The sequence below is a fragment of the Hypanus sabinus genome, chromosome 1, assembly GCF_030144855.1.
Source record: "Hypanus sabinus isolate sHypSab1 chromosome 1, sHypSab1.hap1, whole genome shotgun sequence".
NCBI lineage: Eukaryota > Metazoa > Chordata > Chondrichthyes > Myliobatiformes > Dasyatidae > Hypanus > Hypanus sabinus.
Genome location: NC_082706.1, coordinates 183,559,300 through 183,585,735, shown reverse-complemented (window position 1 = coordinate 183,585,735; position 26,436 = coordinate 183,559,300). Strand labels below are relative to the sequence as shown.

The 26,436-nt window shown below is 39.5% G+C and overlaps 1 protein-coding gene and 1 long non-coding RNA gene across 5 annotated transcripts in view; one reads left to right on the top strand and one right to left on the bottom strand.

Moving 5' to 3' along the window:
- The window catches only part of LOC132401171 (uncharacterized), a 48,982-nt gene extending 37,581 nt beyond the window's left edge, over positions 1-11,401 (bottom strand). The window contains exons 1-2 of the long non-coding RNA XR_009514510.1: positions 10,147-11,401; positions 158-301 (exon numbers count right to left, since the gene is read on the bottom strand). This is a non-coding gene — a long non-coding RNA (uncharacterized LOC132401171). The remainder of the gene's footprint in view (positions 1-157; positions 302-10,146) is intronic.
- Positions 1-19,198, top strand: part of jph1b (junctophilin 1b) — a 136,103-nt gene extending 116,905 nt beyond the window's left edge. Inside the window, exons 4-6 of one of the 4 annotated variants that reach the window (XM_059982989.1) lie at positions 11,420-12,069; positions 15,133-15,228; positions 15,757-19,198. In XM_059982989.1, coding sequence (XP_059838972.1) covers positions 11,420-12,069; positions 15,133-15,213 — 731 coding nt within the window. In that variant the 3' untranslated portion in view covers positions 15,214-15,228; positions 15,757-19,198. Of the gene's footprint in view, positions 1-11,419; positions 12,070-15,132; positions 15,229-15,328 lie in introns of those variants that run through there. The other 3 variants (XM_059982976.1, XM_059982985.1, XM_059983005.1) reach the window with 3 other exon arrangements.
- Positions 19,199-26,436: the final 7,238 nt, after the last annotated feature.

Here is a 26,436-nt window from a genome sequence, read left to right as displayed (position 1 = left end):
AATATGGTAAACATTATTAGAATAAAAGGGCACCAGTAGTCTGGAATGTGTAATCATGTACAGTAAACGGTGAAGTAAAGAGAATATTCCCAGCTGTAGCCTAGAAACAACCACATGCATTTAAGTTCATTTCACCCTGTCACAGGTTGTAGAATACCTGCAGCAGATGTTAGGTTTCAGTGAGAATGTCATTACTGATGTTGAAACCTTCACGCAGTTTTCCTTCTTGAAGTTCAGGTTGGGAAGTTGTTCCCTGAATACCCTTGGTGGATGGGGCCTCTTCTCGAGAGCACTTCTCCTACTATGAAAGAAAATGCCTTCAAACCACTGAATTACTACATTATTTTTCATTTCACTCCCTATAAGCTTACAATTTGAAATAACCCTACCATATTTTAGTTGTTGCTAATTGTTAGGCTGGTGAGTCTGTGGCATTCCTACTACTATAAAAGTGTTAAAGGCTGACATTCACAACAGGCATTGGTGGGAGATTATACACTACGTACATCATTGCTGCTTTTCTGAAGGTCGAAGATCTAGTACTCAAAACAGGAGATCCAACAATCTCAATTTTCTGTCAAGAAAATTGCGTTTCTATTTATGGGTGAAGATGTTCCCCTACCAATCTGCTTATATTTTATGGCCAGTTAATTTTTGGACAAGTCTCTTCATATTGCTGAATTTTGCTTTTTTTTTGGCAGTCATCATTCTCTGATTATTTTCTGTTCATAGCTGTGGTGTAATTACAGATTCAGAACCTTTCCTCACTTTTACATACAGACTTAAGCAGTATTTCTTTTCACTTTGAAAAAAGTAAGGTATTGATTCACATTTAATTCCCCACTGTGGTCATATACTTCATAGCTCACATGTAGTTGTACTAAGAATAGTGAGATTATCACCACTTTCCATCGGTACAGGATATAACCTACAAAAATACCAATGCCCATAAACATTTGCAACTTGAAACATCTTATTATAACTAACAAAGCTTATGGAAGAGTAGGGGATAGGTGGAAAATGAGAACAGATCTTAGATTTGTCCATACACTGAACAATTAAAGTTGCTGTCACTGAGGCCAAACCCTTTCACAGCTACAGGGATCACAGTCAGGATCTGGACTAAGCCAGTAACCCATTATTCTCAATTCTAATACAGGTTAAAAAGTCACAACTTCTTCAGTCAGGAGTGAAAAACATAACAAGTGCTAATTACCACTAAATGACTAGCTACCGTTCCTTCAGGAAATCGGTCTTCATGAAAGGAATTCATTTTGCACATAAAAATGTCTTGATTGCTTTTTCTGTTTCATATACATTTTATCAACATTTTTATTTCATTTCCTATGAAAAGGTTTAAGTGCAATTTATTTTTCCAGTTTTGCACTTCCTGTTTGGAAATCTGGAGTCTGTATGACGATGTTTGAACCCGGTTGCCTCCCGGATGATTATGCTGCTTGTAGATAACACAGAATCCTTGCTGTGACTCTGTTTTAAATTAAGTGTTCAAAATAAGAGAACTGCTTTGACAAACTACAAGAAAATCTAGAAAGTCAGTATTATCCAAGATAAATGGCAAACCCGTTATCTTGTCAGAGCAAAATCTGATTTTGTGTTAATCTTTTTTGATAGGGATGAATAAAATATTTTTGCTATTCTTCCCCTTATTTGGAAATTTCTTCTTCTGTCTCTATTGTTCAGTGCCAAATGAGCACAAATAATTGTGCTTAAACCCAGCAGGAAGGTAATGGCTTGGAGATATTTTGTGCCAGTTTAGAGTAGATAATTTCTAGAACTTTACTGCTTAATCAGTTTAACATATTTTTTTAAAAACTTAACCAGGATAACTGTAAACATAGAATGGATCATATCTAGAACATTACTAACTATTAGCTTGGTTTAGCCTAGGAAAAAAATGACCTTAAGTGATGTGTTGTTTTGAGAAATATTTTTATAATATCACCTGAAGCAAAAATCCTTTCAATCGAGGATTGCAATCACTGTATAAAACCGATGGTGACTCTGTATAAAAACGAGAGTGGTATCCTTGAGTTTGTTCTCCTCCACTCGTCTTGTATGGACCCATCTTAGAACAACCACAGAACATTCTTTTGCTCAAAGACAAATCCTGTTACCCACTGCCTGAACCATTCCCATTTATTCTGAAAACATTAACATTCCCAAAATATGAATTGCAAAGCCATGCCAAATACGATCCGATAAGTGCGGATGTAGTTAAATCTAAAGGACTATTTGTTAAATGGATCTTTGTTTAACATCAGGGAATGAATTTCCCTTCTCCCTCCCCTGCTCCTTTATAAGAGTCAGTAGATAATCTCTATTGTACCAACTTGGATAGTCCTCCCTTTATTATCTGTTCCCCATAGTCAACTGCCTGTGCTTGGTTATCTGAAGAAGTGACAGCACTACTATTATCTACATTGTACTTTTAAGATGACAGCATTATGTCTGTGATCAAAAATTAAGGTACCATCATATTTTACTTTTAATTATGGTAGTAGCTTTAGTATTTGTTATTTTCTGATGGCCACTCTTTCTTTTTAGACCACAAGATATAGAAGCAGAATTAGGCCATTTGGCCCACCATGTCTGCTCTGCTATTTCATCCTGGCTGATCCAATTTTCCTCTCAGTTCTAATCTGTCTTCTCCCCATATCCCTTCATGCCCTAACCAATCAAGAATCTATCAGCCTCTGCCTTAAATATTCTTAAAGGCTTGGCCTCCACAGCTGCCAGTGGTATTGAATTCCACAGATTCACCACTCTCTGGCTAAAGAAATTCCTCCTCATCTCCATTCTAAAAGGATACCCCTCTATTCTGAGGCTGCGTCCCCTGGTCCTAGACTCTCTCATCATAGAAAACATCTTTTGCACAACCACTCTATCAAGGCCTTTCACCATTCAATTGGTTTTAATGGGGTCACCCGCTCATTCTTCTGAATTCTAGTGAATACAGGCCCAAAGCCACCAAATGCTTTTCATATGACAAGCCATTCAATCCTGGAATCATTTTCGAAAACCTTCTTTGAACCCTCTCCAGTCTCAGCTCATCCATTCATCCTTCCAAAACTGCTCACAGTACACCAAATGTGATCTTACCAGAGCTTTATAAAGTCTCAACATTACATGCTTGCTTTTATATGCTAGTCCTCTTGAAATGAAGGCTAACATCACATTCAAATTCAAACATTCTGGTCATTTAATCTAAAACCTCTTCTATCAAATGTATCATTCTTTGTAACCAATGTTTATTACGAAAGATACTTAGCTCTGCCATTATGACAGCAGCTCTCTTTACATAGAATGCTAAATGTTACCAAGACTTTGTAATAGTTCTTAGGTATTTATCTACTTGGTGCAGTTATGCCTTTTTAACTTTTAAAATATAATAGTGGTAGGATACATTAAAATTGTCGGTATTTTGTGCGAATTCTTACTGTGAATAGTTAACTGTGTATTTCCAGTTTAGAGAACAGTAGAGCACTGGGCAGGCCATTCAGCCCACAATATTGTGCTGATCTTAATGTCAATTTCTACTAATTGTCCTCTTTGGGTGTATCATCCATATTCCTGCATTTCCTTGATATTCATGTGTCTATCTTAAAGCCTCTTAAACTCAGCCAAACTGCCTGCTTCCACTGCTCTCCCTGCTGACTTCTTCCACACACCATCACTCTGCGTGATTCTGCTACCAATAATGGTATCATCAGCAAATTTTTAGATGATGCTGGAGCTTCGCTTAACTACACAGTCATGAGTATGGCGAGGGTAGAGGAGGGAGCTGGGCACGCAGCCCTGAGGTGTGCCCATGACGATGAGGTTTCTGATCTCTGTTGATCGTAATCTGCCACAGCTATTGATCATTGATACCTCTAGCTTCATCCAGAATTGTCACTTTGCTCTTATGACAGCCTTCTGGAGGTCAAATCTGGACTTGATCATCATAGTCAGTAGCAGACTGTGGATCTCCTGTTTCACCCAGGGCATCTCGTTTGGGAACATAGAACATGGAAATTTACAGCACATTACAGGCCCTTCAGCCCACAATGTTGTGCTGACCATGTAACCTACTCTAGAGACTGCCCAGAATTTCCCTAGCGTATAGCCCTCTATTTTTCTAAGCTCCATGTACCTGCCTAAGAGGCTCATAAAAGACCCTATTCTACTTGCCTCCACCACTGTCGCTGGCAGTGCATTCCATGCACACACCATTCACTGTGTGAAAAACTTACCCCTGACATACCCCTTGTACCTATTTCCAAGCACCTTAAAACTATGCCCCCCTGTGTTAGCCATTTCAGCCCTGGGAAAAAGCCTCTTACTATCCACACAATCAATGCCTCTCATCATCTTATACAGCTCTATCTGGTCACCTTTCATCCTCCGTCACTCCAAGGTGAAAAGGCTGAGTTCACTCAACCTATTCTCATAAGGCATGTTCCCCAATCCAGGCAACATCCTTATAAATCTCCTCTGCAGTCTCCCTATAGTATCCACATCCTTCCTGTAGTAAGGTGACCAGAACTGAACACAGTACTCCAATTGGAGTCTGACCCAGGTCTTATATAGCTGTAACATTACCTCATGACGCTTCAACTCAATCCCGTGGTTGATGAAGGGCAACACACCATCAGAAGACACAATGGAGGCACGCACTCCTTTACATAGGTCTTGGTGAAGTCGATGACAACTGTGGAAGATTCAGATCCAAAGATGATTCCCTGAATATGGACCAATTCAAAGCAATTCTGTATAGACTCCACTGCCCCCCCCCCCCCCCCCACCACCCCACCGTCAATAACTTCATCGTCTTCTCCACTGGTGCTGTGGTCCTCAGTCACTGCCAGGAAGTAGGAATGCACAATGAAGACTTATGGTATGAAGCAGGAATAGAAAGTCATTTTTGCCCAGCAGTGTAAAACTTAATTTGCACCATGTAGGCATTTTGTTTTTGACCTTTAATTACAAGTTCACACTTCAAAAGTTAAAGATTGGCTGTTAACCGCTCAGTCACTTTTTTTTACAGAATAATTGCAAACCTTGATTGAAAGGATTTTTATTTCATGGGTATTTAAAATGATTTTTCAACATAACACAATATGCAAGGCCATTCTTTCTAGGCTAAACCAAGTTACTAATTTGTAATGTTATAGATATGATCCAATATAAACTTGTATCAAAAGCTCCAAGGCCTTGTGTTTTGGCTGGGTTTAAGCTTTCTGGTTTATGCAACATTGGTTAAATGTGTTTCCAAGGTGTCTACAGAATAACAAGAGAAATATAATTAAATGAGGAACCTGCAAGCACTACTTTTATTCAAAATGAACAAAACATATCCTGTTAAATAGAAAAGAAATGGAATATCTAGAGTTATCATTTGGAAATAGGGTGATTAAAGACATAGCATACCATGTTTTGGAACAAAGCAGCTTTCTCCTCCAGGGATTAAAAACCTACTTGCACCAGCCGTTACTGAACAGATTATAGAATTAGACAGCATGAAAGCAGGCTCTTTGGCCTAACTTGCCAATACCAACTAAGGTGCCTATCTAAAGTGATCCCATTTCCCTGTGTTTGGTACTTATTCGTCAAAGCCATTCTTATTTCTGTATCTCTCCAAATGTTTTCTTAAACATTGTAATTGGACCTGCCTCTACCACCACCTTAGGCAGGCCATTCCAATTATTTGTCATCCTCTGTATGAAAATCTTGCCCCTAAGTTCCCCTTTAAATCTTTCCCCTCTCCCCTTAAACACATGCCCTTTAGTTTTAAAAGTTCAAAGTAAATTTTCAAAGTACATATATGTCACCAAATACAACCCTGAGTCATTTTCTTGCAGGCATACTCAATAAATCCATAATGGAATAATAAGCATAATCAATGAAAGACCACACCAGCTTGGTCATAAAATCCAATGACTGAACAGGGACTTGAACTTTGGACCCTCAGATTAAAAGTCTGAATCTCTACCAGCTGAGCTATATCCCGGCCCTATTTTAGACTATCCTACCCGCAAAAATGATCGTTTACTCTATCTTTGCCCCTCATTATTTTATAAACCTCTATAAACCAAGGTAGTAGGGATAGTCTGGGTAATTATAGACCAGTGAGCCTTATGTCTGTGGTGGGAAAGCTGTTGGAAAAGATTCTTAGAGATAGGATCTATGGACATTTAGAGAATCATGGTCTGATCAAGGACAGTCAGCATGGCTTTGTGAAGGGCAGATCGTGTCTAACAAGCCTAATAGAGTTCTTTGAGGAAGTGACCAGGCATATAGATAAGGGAAATGCAGTGGATGTGATCTACATGGATTTTAGTAAGGCATTTGACAAGGTTCCACGTAGGCTTATTCAGAAAGTCAGAAGGCATGGGATCCAGGGAAGTTTGGCCAGGTGGATTCAGAATTGGCTTGCCTGCAAAAGGCAGAGGGTCATGGTGGACGGAGTACATTCAGATTGGAGGGTTGTGACTAGTGGTGTCCCACAAGGATCTGTTCTGGGACCTCTACTTTTCGTGATTTTTATTAACAACATGCATGTGGGGGTAGAAGGGTAGGCTGGCAAGTTTGCAGACAACACAAAGGTTGGTGGTGTTGTAGATAGTGTAGAGGATTGTTGAAGATTGCGGAGAGACATTGGTAGGATGCAGAAGTGGGCTGAGAAGTGGCAGATGGAGTTCAACCTGGAGAAGTGTGAGGTGGTACACTTTGGAAGGACAAACTCCAAGGCCGAGTACAAAGTAAATGACAGGATACTTGGTAGTGAGGAGGAGCAGAGGGATCTTGGGGTACATGTCCACAGATCCCTGAAAGGTGCCTCACAGGTAGATAGGGTAGTTAAGAAAGCTTATGGGGTGTTAGCTTTCATAAGTCGAGGGATGGAGTCGCGATGTAATGATGCAGCTCTATAAAACTCTAGTTAGGCCACACTTGGAGTACTGTGTCCAGTTCTGGTCGCCTCACTATAGGAAGGATGTGGAAGCATTGGAAAAAGTACAGAGGAGATTTACCAAGATGCTGCCTGGTTTCGAGAGTATGGATTATGATCAGAGATTAAGGGAGCTAGGGCTTTACTCTTTGGAGAGAAGGAGGATGAGAGGAGACATGATAGAGGTGTACAAGATATTAAGAGGAATAGACAGAGTGGACAGCCAGCGCCTCTTGCCCAGGGCACCACTGCTCAGTACAAGAGGACATGGCTTTAAGTTAAGGGGAGGGAAGTTCAAGGGGGATATTAGAGGAAGGTTTTTTACTCAGAGAGTGGTTGGTGCATGGAATGCACTGCCTGAGTCAGTGGTGGAGGCAGATACACTAGTGAAGTTTAAGAGACTACTAGACAGGTATATGGAGGAATTTAAGGTGGGGGGTTATATGGGAGGCAGGGTTTGAGGGTCAGCACAACATTGTGGGCCAAAGGGCCTGTAATGTGCTGTACTATTCAATGTTCTATGTTAAGTTCAACCCCCAGCCGCCTTTCTGCCTGGGAACAGAATCTCTATCCAGTCTCTCCTTATAGTTCAAGCCCTGACAAAACTTTTCTGCATCCCCTTCAGCTTCCAATGGCCCTGTACGTTTTCTGTCAGAGTGTGGCATGAGTTGAAAATGAATTTGGCAGTTGTGAGTTACTCATGCCTCCTTCTAAATATTGAGGATATTTGGAACTTCAAACAAGCGTCTGAATATAATCCGAAATTGCAGCTATTTTTGGAAGCTGTGGACGCAGCCCAATCCATCACAAGCACCTTCTCCAACACTGAGTACATTTGTAAAGAATGCTGCCTCAAGAAAGCAGCATCCATTATCAAGGACCTCCATTCTCTCATCTCAGTGCTGCCATCAGGAAGGAAGTACAGGAGCTTTAGGTCCCACATCACCAGGCTCAGGAACCATCAGGCTCCTGAACCAGCGTGGATAACTCACTCACCTAAAATCTGATTTGATTGCACAACCTAAGGACTGTGGAGCACATGTTCTCAGTATTATAGGTGGAGTGCTCCTTATCTGAAATTTCAAAATCCAAAAATCTCCAAAATCCAAAATTTTTTTGGGTACTGATATAAAATCAGCAATGGAAAATTCCACAAAGCACTGAGAAGATTCCCAGGTGAAGCGCAGGTCTCTGCACACCACAAGCAGTTCTGAGAAGTGAGCTCACATATGTAATGAGCAAAAGTTAAATGAAGAATAGAAAAACATTGTGTAAAGTGAGAAATGAAGATCTCGATCGTGTATCGTCAGCATCAGAGTGAACATATCCCACTTAACGGGATGCTGATCATGAAACAAGCAAAGACCTATCACGACAAAATGAAAATTGAAGGTAACTGTGCATATTCAGCAGACTGGTTGCAGAAATTTAACAGAAGGCACAGCATTAAATTTTTAAAGATTTTTAACATTTTAAATATCAGGTGTCTGCTGATCACGAAGCTGCGGAGAAATCCATTGATGAGTTTGGCAACATCATCACTGATGAAAACCTAATACCTGAACACGTCTACAATGCTGATGCCTTACATAAAGCCTTAAAAAAAGTAAATTACAAATATAGAGTACTGTAACCTTTTAATCAAAGCCTGCCGTTGTGTGTTATTGTTCAGCAGCTGATTCAGCTACTCTCTCCCTATGCTGCTGTACAGCTTTTGTTACCTTGCACACATTATATTTTCATTATATTAAAGGTATGTAATATAATTTTTACTATTAAGTACATATGTGTGATGAACAAGTATAAGATACAGACTACTTACTGGTAGCACATATATTCAGAATCGGAAATTATGACGATTCCAAGCTAGCTCATTGTATATTCCAAAATTTTTAAAAATCCAAAATCTAAAACACTTCCCACCCAAAACATTTCAGAGAAGGAGTACTCAACTTCTATTTATGTACTGATTTTTTAAATTTGCACAGTTTATGCATATTGGTTGTTTGTTAGTTTTTGTAGTTTTTCATTGATTTTAATGTATTTCTCTGTTCTACTGTGAATGCCTGCAAGAAAATGAATCTCTGGATAGTATATGGTGCCACGTTCATGGTCTTCTGCTGCTGTAGCCCATCCACTTCAAGGTTCAATGTGCTGTGCGTTCAGAGATGCTCTTCTGCACACCACCGTTGTAGCACGTGGTTTTGAGTTACCGTCACCTTCCTCTCAGCTTGAACCAGTCTAGCCATTCTCTGCCCTCTCTCATTAAAGAAATATTTTAATTGAAATTCTGTAATGTATATCATAAAAATGCTACTTCCAGCAAAATCAACTGGTATCGTGTCCACATGAAGCAACTTGCTTCACTCACGTTCTCTACTTCAATGTCAGTCTAAAACAGTAGTGACAAGCTACTGGGGGCTATTATTAAGGAAGAAATTAGTTTAACTTGAAGAAACATATCTTAGTTAAATTCAGTTGACATGTATTTGTTACGGGCAAATTAGAAACAAATTAACCAACAAATATACAAATCTCTCTGGTTGGACCACGACACAACTGTGGGCTAAAGAGAGATATTAATGCCCTGGAGAACATTCAGAAATTTACCCAGATGATTCCAGCTCTCTCAAGATGCAGGAGTATCCGGGATTTAAGTGGCAATTTTCAAATTTATGAAATGCTATGACACAGTATATTGTTAAACTAAGAACCAGCAATCTAGCTCAGAGAAAATTGGAAGTTAGGAGTATGGAGGTTATCGAGATCTGGAGTACGTGTGGAATTAAATTTTGAAAAAAGCTTATAAGATGCATTCCAATATTCAGATATGAACCTATTGAACTAACTCCCTGTTAGTGCGGGAGAAGGCTTGATGAACAGAGTCAACCAGTCAGCTTTTTTCAAAGAATTTTACTATGACCTATTCCCTATGACCTAGAAATGCTTTGGTGCCTGGATTGGTGCTGGTTTGTAATCATCTTCCAGAGTGGGATACTGTAAGGATCCCAAGTCTGCCCTACATGTCAGTGTCTGCCCTGTGTGTTTGTATGTGAGACTGACAGAAAACTTAGAAATCTTTGACTCTGTGACCTATGTGGTTTTCTTGCTGCAGACAAAATTTCTTTCTGAGAAAAACATCGCATTAGTGTCAGCCTATTCAATGGTATTTTTTTATTAAAGATGGGTCTATTTACTTTGAAAAAGGAACACTTTGTAAAGCAGAACGAGTAATTTCAGACTAATCGACTTAGACTCAACTTCAGGCCATTTTGAGTTTCCATTTGTTTTCATTTATTCTCTGTCTTTTATTGCAACAAAAGGCCCAAGAAATTTCCTTTAGTTCCTAGTCTTCACTTTTGTTTGCAGTTTGTCTTCCATTTAACCTCATTAGATTTCCTTCCTCATTTATTAAAATATCATCAGATTTCCCAAATGTCCAATATTTTCTTCACCTCATCTGTTTTTCATTGTTGCACTTCTTGTGAACTTTTTATCAGATTCAGGTGATGTGGCGACATCCACTAACAAGTTAGTGGTTGATGTTTCAGTCAACCGGGCAAATAATGAGGACCAGAAATAGGGCAGTGTATTTTTCAAATAGGCTCAACTATGACAAAACAGAAATTCTACTGTGAGAGCCACATTCACTTACCAGCCAGTATTTTTGCCCAATGTACCATGCATACAGGTGCACAAACTTTCTCACACACACACACACACACATACACATACATATAGTAAATTACACACCTTGAGGCTTTCACTTCCTTCCTTCCTCTCCCAACGACGCTCTGACCTCCTACAGCCCTCCCACAGACCCACTCCCTCTCTTGGCTCATCTTCCCCAACTCCTGGCCACACTCTGGTCTCCAGGTCCCAATCCCAACCCTATCTTCTACATGTGTATACTCAGCCCCAAACATTCATCCAACATTCCCAATCACATTCGGGTACCTGTCTCCAAAAGGAGCTGCCTCTGGATGTCCAGCCTTGGAATGATCCACGCTGTTTGAAGTTGATTGTTAGCTCTCAACTTTGACTTACCAGCTTTTCCAATCAGTTTAAATTTTCTGCCGTAATGCTCAAAAATCAAACATATAAGTTAGAGTGATTTGCACTAAATTTTGTGGATATTAATTTTCTTGTATCTTTAACCAACTGATATTTAATTGAGTCAAGGATCAATTTCATTTGCCACATACATTTACATGCTTTAGGAATTTGCTGTCCTGTGTTGGCAAGACATGCAGCAAAAAACAGCATTTAACAATTATAAAGAATAAATATACAAAAATGAGTTAGATTTAAAATGCAGATATTGCCTTCGTTGCATTCATGCAATGCCTTTATTGTTAGCTGTAACGTTAAATTGGATTCATTCTCTCCTTCAAAACTTTTTTTTAATTTCTCCTCACTGTCAGCATTTCACCCACAATTGATTAGTAAATATATTCCTTACTTCTCTAGGTCTCGATTACATTAAGCAGAGAATGCAGGAGGCAATGGGATATACAGAGAAGAAAGAAGAGCCTCCACCTCCAAAGGAAACAAAACCAGCATCAGCCAATAACAGTCCCCATTTCTACAGGAAAGGCACAACACCATCACACAGTCCTGAACAAAGTCCTGGCCCAACGCCCCCTCCCTCACCACCAATATACAAGAAAACGCCGAATACCAGTTGGAATAAGGGCTCTGCCAGCAGTGTAAACAAGGATTTTTCGAGCGCTTCGATGAATAGGCAGCTATCAAAGAGCTCCACCAAGCAGAGCAGCGAGTGGATACAGCCAAAGTCAGCAGCTTTCAGCTCTACAGCTGCTGGCAACGGACAGTTGCACAGCGCGTACCATAGTTACCTTGTGCGCACAGATGTAAAACTGCCTCCCGATGAGCCAGAAGAGCAGGCCAATCCTACCCCAATGGTACTTGGAAGGCAACCACCCCCACCAAAACTGACACCTGCAAGGCCATCGTCTATAAAGTCTTCTGTCAAAGAGAAAAAATTGGAGCCAAAATTGAAGAAACAGTTATCCGTAGTTGTTCCAGAACCAAAGAAACTGTTGAAATCTCAATCAAGTGATGATAGCGTGGAAGAATCAGAAGAAATGGAAGAGACGGTATGTATCCAGCAGTTTTATGCAGCTTCCTACAGCTTTTGGTAAGGTTCCACTAAAGGAAAAAAAATATTGAGACTAAATCTCAGAGCAGTTCCTGTTACTTGCAAAGTGCCTGTCAGCCAATATTTTTCATGTCTTTTAGACAATCTAGATAAGTTTCCAGACATTCAAGATAAATATCTTGTAAATCTGTAGGTCTTCTAAAAATACTTCCATGGAGAATAAAACCTTTAAAGATCAGCTACTTCGAGCAAATCAAAATCTACAACATAAAAGCTATGTTTTTTTAACCATGTTTGGCCAGATAAAGTGCCCCAACATCAGCATGGGAAACAAACCGTTTTACTTAGAAGGATAAAAACCTTTACCTCAGAGTTTGAAGCAGGATTGACAGAAGGTCGATGGAAATATAATTAAACCCCAACAAGAATTTCTGGTAATTCCCCCCTCCCCCCCCCCCCATTTCACCATTCCCAATTCCCTCTCTCACCTTATCTCCTTACCTGCCCATCACCTCCCTCTGGTGCTCCTCCCCCTTCCCTTTCTTCCATGGTCTTCTGTTCTATCAGATTAACCCTTCTCCAGCCCATTAACTCTTTCACCAATCAACTTCCAAGCTCTTTACTTCAGCCCTCCCCCTCTCCCAGTATCACCTATCACCCACTACCTTGTAATTCTTCCTCCCCTCTCCCACCTTCTTACTCTATGGCTCCTCGTGTCTTTTATTTCCTGTCCCAATGAAAGTGCTCAGCCCTAAAAACACTGACTGTTTACTCTTTTCTATTGATGCTGCCTGGCCTGTTGAGTTCCTCCAGCACCTTGTGTGTGTAACTTTTTCAATCCACTAGCACCGGCCATTGCTTTTGTTCTCCCTGCCAGCCTTGTTTCCTCTGCACCCTTAGAATTCTTATAGTTAAGCTACTAATAAGCTCAGTGATCTCTTTGCTTGCAGGAAGTGGCATATCAGACCACAATACTTTCCAAGATGGGAATCAACCATTGAGCGAGCAGTTAGCATTCTGAAATAGGCTGGCTGAAAGGTTAAACCTCTTTATGTGCTTCTGATGTGCCCATGAATTTGCCAGAGTCTGACTCAACTAGCTTCTATATCCAGAGCAGGTGACCACATGAGGTTAGATGGCAGTCTAATGGCAGATGGCAGGCTGCAAATGAGTAGTTACAGATGAGTGGTAACCAGTAACAGACCACGAATGGTTGGTGGCTTGTTGCTGCCGGTGGTTGTCCCCGGTTGTCTCATTCCCAGCTTGGGACAGCTCAGATACATGTTTGTACTTACTGGGCCCTCAGTGGAGCTTACTTCTGGGCTTTTGTGCTTCACTCTTCCAGTCCAATCTCGGTGCAAGCAGATTTATTGGCTGCTAATATGGTACCATAGTTTAAACTGACTAAGTGGCTAAATAATTCTAGGTCAGTCATCGCGAATTAATGTTAAACAAATAATGAGAAAAAAATATACTGAGGGAAACTATAATCTTGAATTTATACATTTGTCAAAGAGAGCCCAAAGTAAAAATTTTAAAGAGTAGTTTCTCCCTGAGTAACTTGATTAAACCATTTGAGAAGTTACAGCGGATTGATGTTTAATGTTCTCTGAATGGCTTACAACAAGAACCATGATAGAGTGGCCAAGAGATTGATGCCCAAGGCATAATGTAATCACCATTTCCACACTGTCAATTGTCTTTGAAGATCTGATAAAGTGCCAAGAATAATTCATGGCCTACCATTGGCCATTGCCATTGCCATTCCTGCCCAAGACATTGTAACTGATGCAAGCAAGTATCCAAAATACAAGAGGTTCTGTAGATGCTGGAAATCCAGAGTAATATTGGAGGAACACAGCAGATCAGGCAGCATCTATGGAAAGGAATAAAGAGTGCACATTGCAGACCGAGACTCTTTATCAGTGCTTCAAATCCAGCTTGGTGCCAATGGTCAGATGTAGCTACTTTTAGTTCTGGCTAGCAAAGTTTACATTTTATAAAAAAGTAAGCTAAACTAATTTATATTCAATTATGACCATTTGTTTTATTTAAGCAGCAAAAAAGTAAATACAAACATCCCATTCATCCTGCCAAGCATCCACTAAAGACTGTTTAGCTTACAGTTTACATTTAAAGATATTACCTCTGGTAGTGCAATTTGGCATTTCAGCAAGTTCTGCTCCAAACAAAATTAAAAGTCCTCTCACTGACCAAATCCCAATGGTTAATTAACATATACTTACTGAGGCCACAGTTCTCATATTTAGACAAAGAGGCTGGAAATCTGAATACGATGACCACTTTTAAGAGTCATGAACGATTGGACAAGCTCTCTCTGTTCTGGAACCAACATGCCAGTTTTTTTTAATTTTGCGGGTGATTTGTTCAACTCAACTGCTGTTGTGATCACCTGTTCCATGTACTTTGGAGGAGCTCATTAGTAAAGTATTAATACATGTCAGAACCACGTTTTAAAAAAGGTTATATGCAAACTAAGAAAAGAAAAGAATATTTGAATGTAACCTTGATAAATTACTGCCTTTAATAAATATACCATTTAAATTTAAATGAGGTTCAATCTGCATGACTCATTCAACAGGTAAAGTGTATGAATTTTCACCTGGTCTTTTCTCTCTCTTGCAAGTGACTGCTTGTAAGATCCTGTACCTTTGAAGGTACGATATGTTATAAACTTACTTAATTACTTTGTTGAATGTGTCATTATTACCTGGTGAGGGATATATAAAAAACTATCATACATCAAATCAGAAATGATTACGTCAGTGTCCGCTTGACTAATGCTCAGTCCTATTTTAGCAATAGGGCTTCAGATATATAGTCCTGCAAAATTGCTGGTAAAACTAATCATGGCTACTTGTGGAAAGGTAATTGTTAGGATATAGTAATTAACTTACACAGTGTAACAATGAGATTGTGAAGAAGCCATCTAGAAATGAAATAGTATTGGAATTATTTTTAAAAGATGTATTCAAATTATGCTGCCGAAACAATTCGCATTAACTGTATTGATAACAAACCTTATTTACAAAAATTACAGAGTCCAAATACAATCTTGGTCATCATGGTAATGCTGTTGAATATTGGTTTAGCTATTCTTTTTGTCCATTTCCTGACTTGACAAGAATTTGCGAAGGTAAGAATTTAATTTTCCTCATCAAAGATTGTTTATAAAATTTCACTTTATTCTATTATCACTGTCATTAAACTGTTCATTTTTTCTTGTTTGACTATAGCTGTGCCTGAATGTGATTCAACATAATTATTTAATGATCTAACTGTTTTGACCCTTCAGTGAAGTCATGAAAATTAAGGGTGTTAGCCGTCCGTTCTCTGCAGTTGTTCCATCAGCCCTATTACTGACACCAGACATGCTGAGACACAGGGAAAGAGACTTGAATTTGGTGTGGTGCTCAGGAAAGATGAGACTTGGAAATTAAGTCAGGGGCTGATGTGTTCCCTGGCGATGATTTGTGGCTCTGGATCCTCTGAAACTGAAGCAAGTGGCCATGTTGTTGGAAAAATCTGCTGAACCAGCCTAACCACTGAAGTGTATGGCTGTTCCATCTGCTCGCAGAGTATGACTTCACTGGAAATGTACAGACTGCACTTATGTTGATGGATGGTAACAGATGCCTTACTTTTTTACTGTCTTGCCATGCAGTTGGGAGAAGGAGACGGCTGCCAGAGGAATGTGGTTGGAAGATTCTGTGCTGTGAATGCAATTTCCAGTGGCTTCTCATATCTCATTAAAAGAAGTACATTAGCAGCATCACTCAACCAGTCTTATTCCATTACCTGCTGCTCATATCATCTTGTACAGTGTTCAAGACATTTTGAAAATAACAGTTCACACACTTTTTTTGCATGAAAGTTATACATTTTCTGTCACTGATTAAGCTTTTCTTTTTGTCTAATATTTAGAGCATTTATTTAAAATCAAAATGAGTTCCTTTTCTTTGCCTTCAGTGACATAATTTGGAGCCTCCGTTCAGTTAATGAGATTTTCTGAAGTGTGGTGATCACTAATACAAATTAGCATATGTGTCAACACCAAGAAACCAGAATTAGGGATGGGGTTTTCTTTTTGCATGTGTATTTTCTTTTTAAATAAAGGAGTTAATTTTATAGTGTTGAATCCATTCAGGTAGAGCATTGTAATCTGAATGTTAACGAAGCCGATGCCTTCACAAGTCTTCAGAAATGATCATGTTTACCTCAAATGTATTGGCCTCAAAGGATTTATTTGGAATGTTTGTTGAATATCTGTCTTAATTATTTTAATTGACTCTAATATAGTCAATGGTGATTTCTGTACCATTTTGCTTTATCACCCTTCATGTTATTTGTAGTGGCATGTTTATTTCAAAGGGTTGAGTATTTGGTGTGGTTGATTTTAGACTAGAGCACTAGATTGATATTAATCTCCGAAAAAGTAAGGGCTGCATAACTTAAAACAGATTATATATAATGCGTTGCAGAAAGATGGGCTATTCTACAGGTACTGATTTTAAATGTAACCCGTATGTTAGTTTGCATGCTTTCATGCAAAATAGTATCATTGGGACACAATTTCAAGAAATCAGTCCTGTGGAGTTAATAGATGCTACATAATTTATTATCTGAAATCGGTTTGATTTCAGATCGGTAATAGATGGTGTTTTTTGCAGAGGTGTGTTCAAAATCCTATGTATGTGAACAGTGTGAAGTGAAGAAGAGAAGTTGAAAGGGAAAAGAGAATAAAAGAGAAATTGTCACCAGTGTGCATCAAAGCTGACCTTGCTTCAGATAGAAATTTATCTCAGAATGTGTCTTTGGGTCAGTGCAAAAGTAACGGAAGTTTTTATGTAGAAACTTTTTTGTCTGGCACAAAAATCAAGAGTTGTTGGGAATGTTTTTTGGAAATGAAGTTCACTTTAGTAATTTAATTTTAAAAAAAGGAATTTTCTTATATTAAAATCATGAGCTTTTTTAAGAAGCATGAGCCAGAAACTGCTGGCATTTTTCTAAATGTACACAGCTCTATTTTAGCATGGATCCTTTTGTCTTTTTTTAAAATAAATGACATGCTATACACATCTTTATATTTATCAAACAATGCGCCAAGTGGACAATTCTTGTGAGTTGTCGATAAATTGTTATATATTCTAACATTTTGAATGTCTTTTTCTGGTGTTCTGAACCTTGGAATTATTTAATTCTGTTCTTTGTAAACCTATCATCCATTATTTGTTCTGTGCAGTTTACTTGACTGTAATTGCTTGAGAATAAAACTATTATTTGTTCCTACAGTCACATTGTGTGCGCTAGTTATCTGAATGACAGCTACTACTCAGATATTAGCTTTTATTGAGATCTGTTGACCAATTTTGCACATGCTGGAAATAATAAAGTGAGTTACTTTAGTATTGTATTTCTCCTGAGCATGGTTAAATCAAATATATCATAATTTGTCCAATTGCTAAATGGGGACCAAAAGGCACTAATTTTATAGTGCAGTCTCCCAGATCCAAATGAATCTCAATATATCATCGCCCAATTTAAAGTCAGTGTTATTAAGGGTGATACAGAAGTTACGTAAAAATTAGCAAGAATAATTTATTTTCACAAACAGCTCATGGGAGGCTGGCAACCTGGAAACGGCTACCATTCTTCTCATTCACCCAACCATAACCAGCCTTCTCCAAGGGTCTGAAGACAAGCAATATATCGAACCATTTCATTTAAGCAGGCTGCCATAGGTGTTGTGATAGACGCTGGTAGTTCACCCAAGTTGTTAGAAATACCCCAAAATGAGACAAGTATTCTGTTGGTTAAAAACCAGACTACAGGAGAAATTTAGCTTCCTCACCAATATTGTTGTTAATGACCTTGGACTGCTAAGGTCTTAAATTCTATTGAACTAACAATTACATAGTTAGATCTTTAGTTGTTAATAATAAGATTTAATTGGAAATATACCTCCACCGTTTGCTTTGCAATATCTGATTGTGACTAGTACAGGAAGAAATTACCAAAACACAGACATGTGTAGTTAGATTTTTGGAAAAGAAATAATTAGGCAGAAAAGGCTGCTGTAACATGAAATCCAAGGAAGGGTAAAGAAAAATGATTTTGTTTAACCTGAACCACAGCATTTGCTGATGTGGTGAATAGTGTGTTCATAATTATTGTATTATTACATGAAGACAAGTTGTACTGATAAAAACCAAGTGAATCTAATCATAACTGTTGCTCTGTGTTTACTTATGGTTAAATAAAGCAACTTTAATGATTTCTATCAAACTTTGTTTTTGCCAAGTGATTGCTTGGTCCTTCTTGTCGTGACTGTATTTGATTCAAGTTGTGACACGTTTGCATTTCTTAGTTATAATATCACACAATAAACAGAATATTGTTGGACAACTAGAAAAGTGAACTCCTCAGACTATACGTCGGTGCTACCAAGAACACAGAGTCAAAAAAGTTATCTGGTAGGCACAAATGTGGAATCTTTCCTGGGGGTGGCCAAGAGGCTTTTAAATGGTGCAGTACACTGGGATCACACTTATTTCGCTGATTTTCAATTTGCAGCTTGTAGCTGTTATTTGTCATGCAGCTTCCCTAGCATTGACTACACCATGCCGAAACAGCAGCACAGTCAAACACAACCACACGTTACGGTGACCTATAATGTCCCAGCACAGAATCAATTTAAATGTTGAATAGGGAGCTTTACTGTTCCAGACTCAAGGCAAGTCAGATTATGAGAAAACACAAGCAATGAAGTGGGATGACTTCTCGAGGATGTAGCATTCCCACGACACTCCCACACTTGGGACGCCAACTAAACCCTTTTTTAAACACCTATTACCATGTAAAGTGTGAACTGACGTGATCGGAGCTGCTTCAGATGAATCCACCAGTATAATAGTAAGACTGGCATTTCTTTCCTTTCTAATTCTTCTTCAGGCCATCTGGCACCGACATCACAATGACAAACACAAGAATAACAACGCCATTCAGCCCATCGAGTCAGCTCCACCATTTCTGATTATTTATCCCTGTCAACCCCATTCTCCTGCCTTCTCCCCATAGCCCTTGATGCACTTACTAATCAAGAAACTATCAACCTCTTCTTTAAATATACCCAATGACTTGGCTTCCACTGCAATCTACACATTCCCCACCCTCTGGCAAAAGAAATTCCTCCTCATCTCTGTTCTGGAGGGACATCCTTCTATTTCTGAGGTTGTGACCTCTGGTCCTAGACTATCCCACGCACTTTAGTTTGAAACCTAGTTTGTTTTAGCATCTAAGATCCTTTTCATCCCATTGGACATGGTTGTCCAAAATAACCTATTAACGCAAGAGCTCTGATGCAGAGCATTATCCTCCAAAATTATTAAACAGGTACACTAAGCCATCGCCAGAAACAGAAATATTAGTTGCATGTAAAAATACAAAACATTGTTAACACTATAGCCATCAAAAATATTTAAAAACAGGAACCAACATCCAGATGTTGCTGAAATTCCAGCTCTGGTCTGGTGAGAAACCCGGATTCCATTCTCTCATTGATTTACTCACCAGTTTTATTAATAATGGACAAGACCAGGGGACAGTCAGTTTGGAAATTGAAAAATGACTTTTCCCCACAGCCACCCCACTGCTCCATCCTAGCACCAAGGTGTGGTCATGTCAATAGTTAAAATCACTTCCTTTCTCTCTTTAAAGATTCTGCCTGAATGATAAATTATTGTCCAGAATATCATGTTCTATTTTATTACTTTCTGTTGCTTTCTATTACTGTTCTAATTTCTGACAATACATCAAAGCCTTCACTGGGTAAGAATAGTTTTTAATAGAGTGGGCGAAATTTTATTACCAAATTTCTCATTGCTACTAAGAAACCATCCAACTCTCACTAGTTTACGGTAACTCCAATAGTTTAATCAAATACTAGCTAACACATTATTGACAGCAATTACTTATAGAATCCAAGCTCATATCAAAAGGACAGGCAAGAAGGCAGACAAGGTGGGGCGGCTTATTGGTTAAAAGTGAAAGCAGATACTTAGAAAGAGGTGACATAGGGTCAGAAGATGTAGAATCTTTGTGGGTATATGTAAGAAACCGCAAGGTTAAAAATACCCTAATGGGATTTATATACAGACCTCTGAACAGCAGCCAGGATGTGTGGTACAAATTACAATGGGAGATGGAAAAGGGCCAATGTTACAGATTGGTCATCTCTGAAGCTGAAGTATGCAAGTGTTTCCAACAAGTGGACAGTCGCAAGGCTGCGGGACCGGATGGCATCCCAGGGCAGGTACTCAGAGTGTGTGAGACACAACTAGTAGGTGTGTTTACAGACATCTTTAATCCCTCCCTCTCTCTCTGTAAAGTCCTCTCCTGCTTCAAAACATCCACTATTGTTCTTGTACCTAGAAAGACCAAGGTAACATGTCGGTCACACTCACCTCAATAATAAGCAAATGCTTTAAGAGGCTGGGCAAGGACTACACCTGCAGCTTGCTACCACCCACACCGTCCTTACACATCTAGAGAAGAAGGATGTTTATGTGAGAATGCTTTTCTTGGACTACAGTTCAGCATTCCACACCATAATTCCCTCCAGGCACGACAAGAAGCTCAGAGACTTCGGCCTTCATCCTGCCTTGTGTAGCTGGATCCTGGACTTCCTGTCAGATTGCTGGGAGGTGGTAAGAGTGGGCTCCCTCACCTCGGCCCCTCTGCCCCCCAGGATTGTGTCCTGCCTCCTTCTTTACTCTCTGTATACCCATGACTGTGGCCACCCAAAGCTCTAATCTGCTAATTAAATTTGCTGATGATAATACACTGTTTGGCCTAATCTCAGATAATAATGAGGCAGCCTACAGAGAAGAAGTCATCACCACGACACAGTGGTGACAAAAAAACAACCTCTCCCTCAATGTCACAAAATCAAAGGAGCTGGTTGTGGCCTACAGAAGGAATGCAGACAGGCTAAACCCTATTGATCTCAATGGATCTGAGGTTGAGAGGATGAACAGTTTTAAGCTCCTTGGAATATACATCACTGAGGATCTCACATGGTCTGTACACACCAGTTGTGTGGTGTAAAAGGCACAACAGCACCTCTATCTCCTCAGACAGCTGAGGAAGTTTGGTATGGGCCCCCAAATCCTAAGAACTTTCTATAGGGGCAAAATTGAGAGCATCCTGACTGTCTGCATCACTGCCCAGTATGGGAACTGTACATCCTTCAATCGCAGGACTCTGCAGAGAGTGTTGTGAACTGTAGATGTGAACTTCCCACTATTCAGGACATTTGCAAAGACAAGTGTGTAAAAAGGATTATAGGGGACCCGAGTCACCCAACCACAACTGTTCCAGCTGCTACTATCTGGAAACGGTACCACAGCATAAAGGCCAGAACCAACAGGCTTCAGGACAGCTTCTTCCATCAGGCCATCTGACTGATTAATTCATACTGATACAATTGTATTTCTATGTTACATTGACTGTCCTGTTGCACATACTATTTATTATAAATTACCATAAATTTCACATTGCACATTTAGACAGAGATTTAACGTAAAGATTTTTACTCCTCATGTATATGAAGTATGTAAGTAATAAAGTCAATTGAATTCAATAGTCATAGGGAATTTCATTATGCAGGTAAATGGGGAAAATCAAGTTGGACATGGATCCCAGGAGAGAGAATTTGTAGATTGCCTATGAGATGGCTTTTCAGAGCAGCTTGTGGACAAGTCCATGAGGGGAAAGACTATTCTGGATTGGGTGTTGTGTAATAAACCAGATTTGATTAAGGAGCTTAAGGTAAAGGAACCCTTAGGAGACAGTGATCACAATATGACAGAATTCACCCTGCAGTTTGAGAGGGAGAGATGAAGTGAGTGTATCACTATTACAGTGGAGCAAAGGGAATTACAGAGGCATGAGAAAGGAGCTGGCCAAAGTTGAATGGAAGGTGATACTAGCAGGGATGACAACAGAACAGCAATGGCTGGAATTTCTGGCGATTCAGAAGGCACAGGATAAATGCATCCCAAAGAGGAAGCAGCACTCTAAAGAGAGGATCAGGCAACTGTGGCTGACACAGGAAGACAAAGACAGCGTAAAAGCAAAAGAGAGGACATATAGCAAAAATTAGTGGGAAGATAGCGGTCTGGGAAGCCTTTAAAACCCAACAGAAAGCAAGTTTAAATGAAATATGAAGGTAAGGTAGCCAATAATACAAAAGAAGATACAAAAAGTTTTTTGGATATACAAAGAGTAAAAGAGAGTCGGGATTGGATATCTGAATGCTGGAAAATGATGCTGGAGAGTGAGTAATGGGGAACAAAGAGATGGTGGATGAACTTAATAAAGACAGAAAATATAGAACAGTACAGCAAAGGAACAGGCTCTTCAGTCCACAATGTGCAGAACAAACTAAAAAGTAAACCAAAAACACCAAAATCTAATCCCTTTTATCTACACAATGTCCATATCCCTCCAAATCCTAGTAATTGCAAGAGATTCTGCAGATGCTGGAAATCCAGAACAACACACACGAAATGCTGAAGGATCTCGGCAGGTCAGGCAGCATCTACAGTAGTGAATAAACAGTCGATGCTGTGGGCTAAGACCCTTCTTCAGGACTGGAAAGGAAGGGGGAAGATGCCAGACAAAAAAAGCAGGGGTAGAGGAAGGAGGACTAGTTAGAAAGTGATAGGTAAAACCAGGTGGGTGGGAAAGGTCAGGACTAGAGAGAACAGAATCGGGTAGGAGAGGTTGATGGGAGCATGTAAAGAATGAGTGGCACCAGAGGGCCTTTTCTAATACTGGGAATGAAAGGGGTAATGTATGAGTGGCATTTGATGGTTATGGGCCTGTACTCACTGGAGTTCAGAAGAACGAGGAAGAATTGAACTTTTATCAAATATTGAAAGATAGAGTGGATGTGAAAACAATGTACCCTAGAGTGGGGAGTATGAGACCAGAGGGCACAGCCTCAACATAGAGGGACATCCATATAGAACAGAGATGAGGAGGAAGGTGGGGAATCTGTGGAATTCATTGCCACTGATGACTATGGAGGCCAAGTTATTGGGTACATTTAAAGTGGAGGTTGATAACCTGTTGATTAGTCAGGGAATCAAAGGTAACAGGAAGAAGGCAAAAGAATGGGGTTGTGCAGGATAATAAATCTGCCATGATGGAACTGTGGAGCAGAATCGATGGGCAGAATGGCCTAACTCTGCTCCTATGCCTTATGGTCTTATGAAAACCTGCTTCACATGTTGTCCAGGTTTTCTCACTGCAGTTGGCCTTCATCATGTTATTTTCCAGGATTGTTCAGTTTGTCTTGAGCCTACTAATATTGGGAAAGTCTAGAATCAGAATCAGGTTTGTTATCACCAGTATGTGACATGAAATTTGTTAACTTAGCAGCAGCAGTTCAATGCAATACATAATCTAGCAGAGAAAAAAATTATAAAATAAATCATAATAATAAATAAACAAGTAAATCAATTACATATATTGAATAGATATTAAAAATGTGCAATAACAGAAATATCGTATATTAAAAAAGTGAGGTAGTGTTCATGGTTCAATGTCCATTTAGGAATTGGATGGCAGAGGGGAAGAAGCTGTTCCTGAATCGCTGAGTGTGTGCCTTCAGGCTTCTGTACCTCCTACCTGATGGTAATAGTGAGAAAAGGACATGACCTGGGTGCTGGAAGTCCTTGATGATGGACGCTGCCTTTCTGAGACACCGCTCCCTACAGATGTCCCGGGAATTTTGTAGGCTAGTACCCAAGATGGAGCTGACTAGATTTACAACCTTCTGCAACTTCTTTCGGTCCTGTGCAGTAGCCCCTCCATTCTATAGTATTTTCCTGCATTGTGTAGTACATTTCAGATTGAACCACTTCAATATTCAAACTGTTATATTTTGACAGTATCTAAATGAAAAAAGAAAAAAAAGAATACAAGGTTATTTAAATAGATAAGTACTCTCCTAATTTGGAGATTGAATATTAACATTCTAAAACAGCTGCCAGTCTAAATTGTCTACCGTGAGATTTTCATCACATTAATATTACTAGGGAGCAGTAAGGACAAATAGGATTCTGGCATGTCCTATAATCAGTAAGGTATGCAAATTTTTCCTAAAAATATATTTAATTCATAATAAATAGAAAAATATAATCAGGACACATCATTATCTTGCTCACTTTACCAGGTAGTTTTCCACATTCCATTACCATATGTTGACATTACTCTTGTTGCATCCTTGAGCATTGCCTCAGTGAAATGTTTGAGAGGCTGTCACACATGAAATTGCCCCTCAAGGTAAGACTGCGACTGTGGTCTTTCCTGTTGGAGCCTTTGCGAGTGGCTACACTAAGCCTCGGAGCGTCCCTCAGCATACTCTCCCACACATTGGAATGTGCCAGTCCACAGCATTCTCCTTGAAATAGAAGACCAACAAGTGTGAAGCAAACAAAAAAAAGGTACTGCCGCACCTACTGACTGCAGAAAAATAATTTTAAACTTGCAACTAGTTTTTACAGAGCAGTGTGTTCAGAGCACGCATCCTCTAATTTACATCAGTGCATCTGTTAATTTAGGTCATTCAGCAGAAGGCCCAATGTAAAATGATGTCAGAGTAGGAATGAGCCAATAAGACAACCGTCCTGTGAACGAACGGAGTTAAAGTCACTTTGTTTCTTCAAACAATTTGAATTAAAAGTATGATTTATTTTGAAAGGAGTTGTGTTATTATCATTATTCCTCTCTGTGCCCTGTGGCCCATCGGGCAGCAACCTTGCCGTTTCTTTAGCATTTTGTCTGTTTTTTTTAACGAGGCCAAGTTTGCGAGCTCAACATTCAACCCTGCACCCATGGAAAGCGCACAAGGAGCCAGCCGGATTCGAACCCAGGACCATGCGCCTCGAAGTCAGGTGCTGATGCATCTACACACCCGCTGACCTAAAAAAAACATAGTGACATAATGTTAAGGTGAAGGTAAGTATAGAGGGATGTTTTTTGTTAAACGCAGAGAACGGTGGGTGCATGGAACACCCTGCCAAGAGTGTTGGTAGAGGCATTAGGGGAATTTAAGAAAATCATAGAAAGGCACATGGATGATAGAAAAATGGATGGCTGGGTTGGTAGGAAGGGTTAGATAGATCTTAAAGGTCAGCATAACACTATGGGTCAGAGAGCTTGTACTGTGATCTAAAATTCCTTGTATGTTCTATGTAGTAACAATTAAAGGGATGTAAATACATGTTGTCATTATTATTCCCATCACATATGCATCATTTGTGCAATCATTTTGATGGTGGTGCACTCCAAATCATGGCCTAAATAATTATATTAATTTAGAAAAGTTATTATACTATTTGGACTGCTATCGTACACCTGCCTGGGAACGCCCCTTACATTACTGTGAATGAAAAGGGAAATCTGATGCATTTGTCAAGGGTGATCAACAAAGTTGTCGGTTTTCGGCTTAAACGTGATGAGAATTTTCAATGATTTGAGTATACAGCCCACTGGGGAATATGCAGATCTCTAATGTGGATTGATCTATGGTCCTTCCTCAACCTTCACAATGCCACTATTCTAAACAGATAATAAATTTGATGTGTCACTCTAATACCTCGGTAAAAGCTTTGTGCTAGTCACTGTATGATTTACTACTTCTAGTCCGAAGTGGAAAATGCAGTTTTGCTGAAGATAGTCAGATATGCACTTTCAGTATTTAGCTTAGTTTGGGTAATTTTTTGAATCATCAGCACAAAGGATCCACACTACATGAAGCTTACGTTAAAAAGCACTTAGGTTGCTAAGAGATTTTTCCCTGGCTAATAATGTGTCAACAGTAGAGTTTCCAATGAGTAGACAAAGAGTTATTGTATTCACATTTTTTCCCAGCGGTTGGCAATGAGGAAAATATCTGGGTACATGGTGCCCACCAAAAAACAGAACAAACTCAACTCTGCTCGTTGCTGTCTTTCGACCCTTACGTATCAACAAGGCAGTGGAAAGTCACATTGACAATCTCATCAGGACTTCTTGCTCGCCAATGGCCTACTTTCCGTTGCTCATTTCTGGTTCCACTACTCACCTTCAGAACGCGATACACACCAAATATGGTCAGAGTCCAAAATTCAAGGTTAAGTGAGAGGGAATGCCATTGACACCAAGGGAGCATTTAGTCAAGAGCAGCACTGAGAAGCCTCAGTAAAATTAAAGCTATTGGGTATCAGAGACAAAACCATAGCAATGACCCAGGTGATAGCAAGCACAAAGAAAGATAGCTGAAACAAAAAATTTA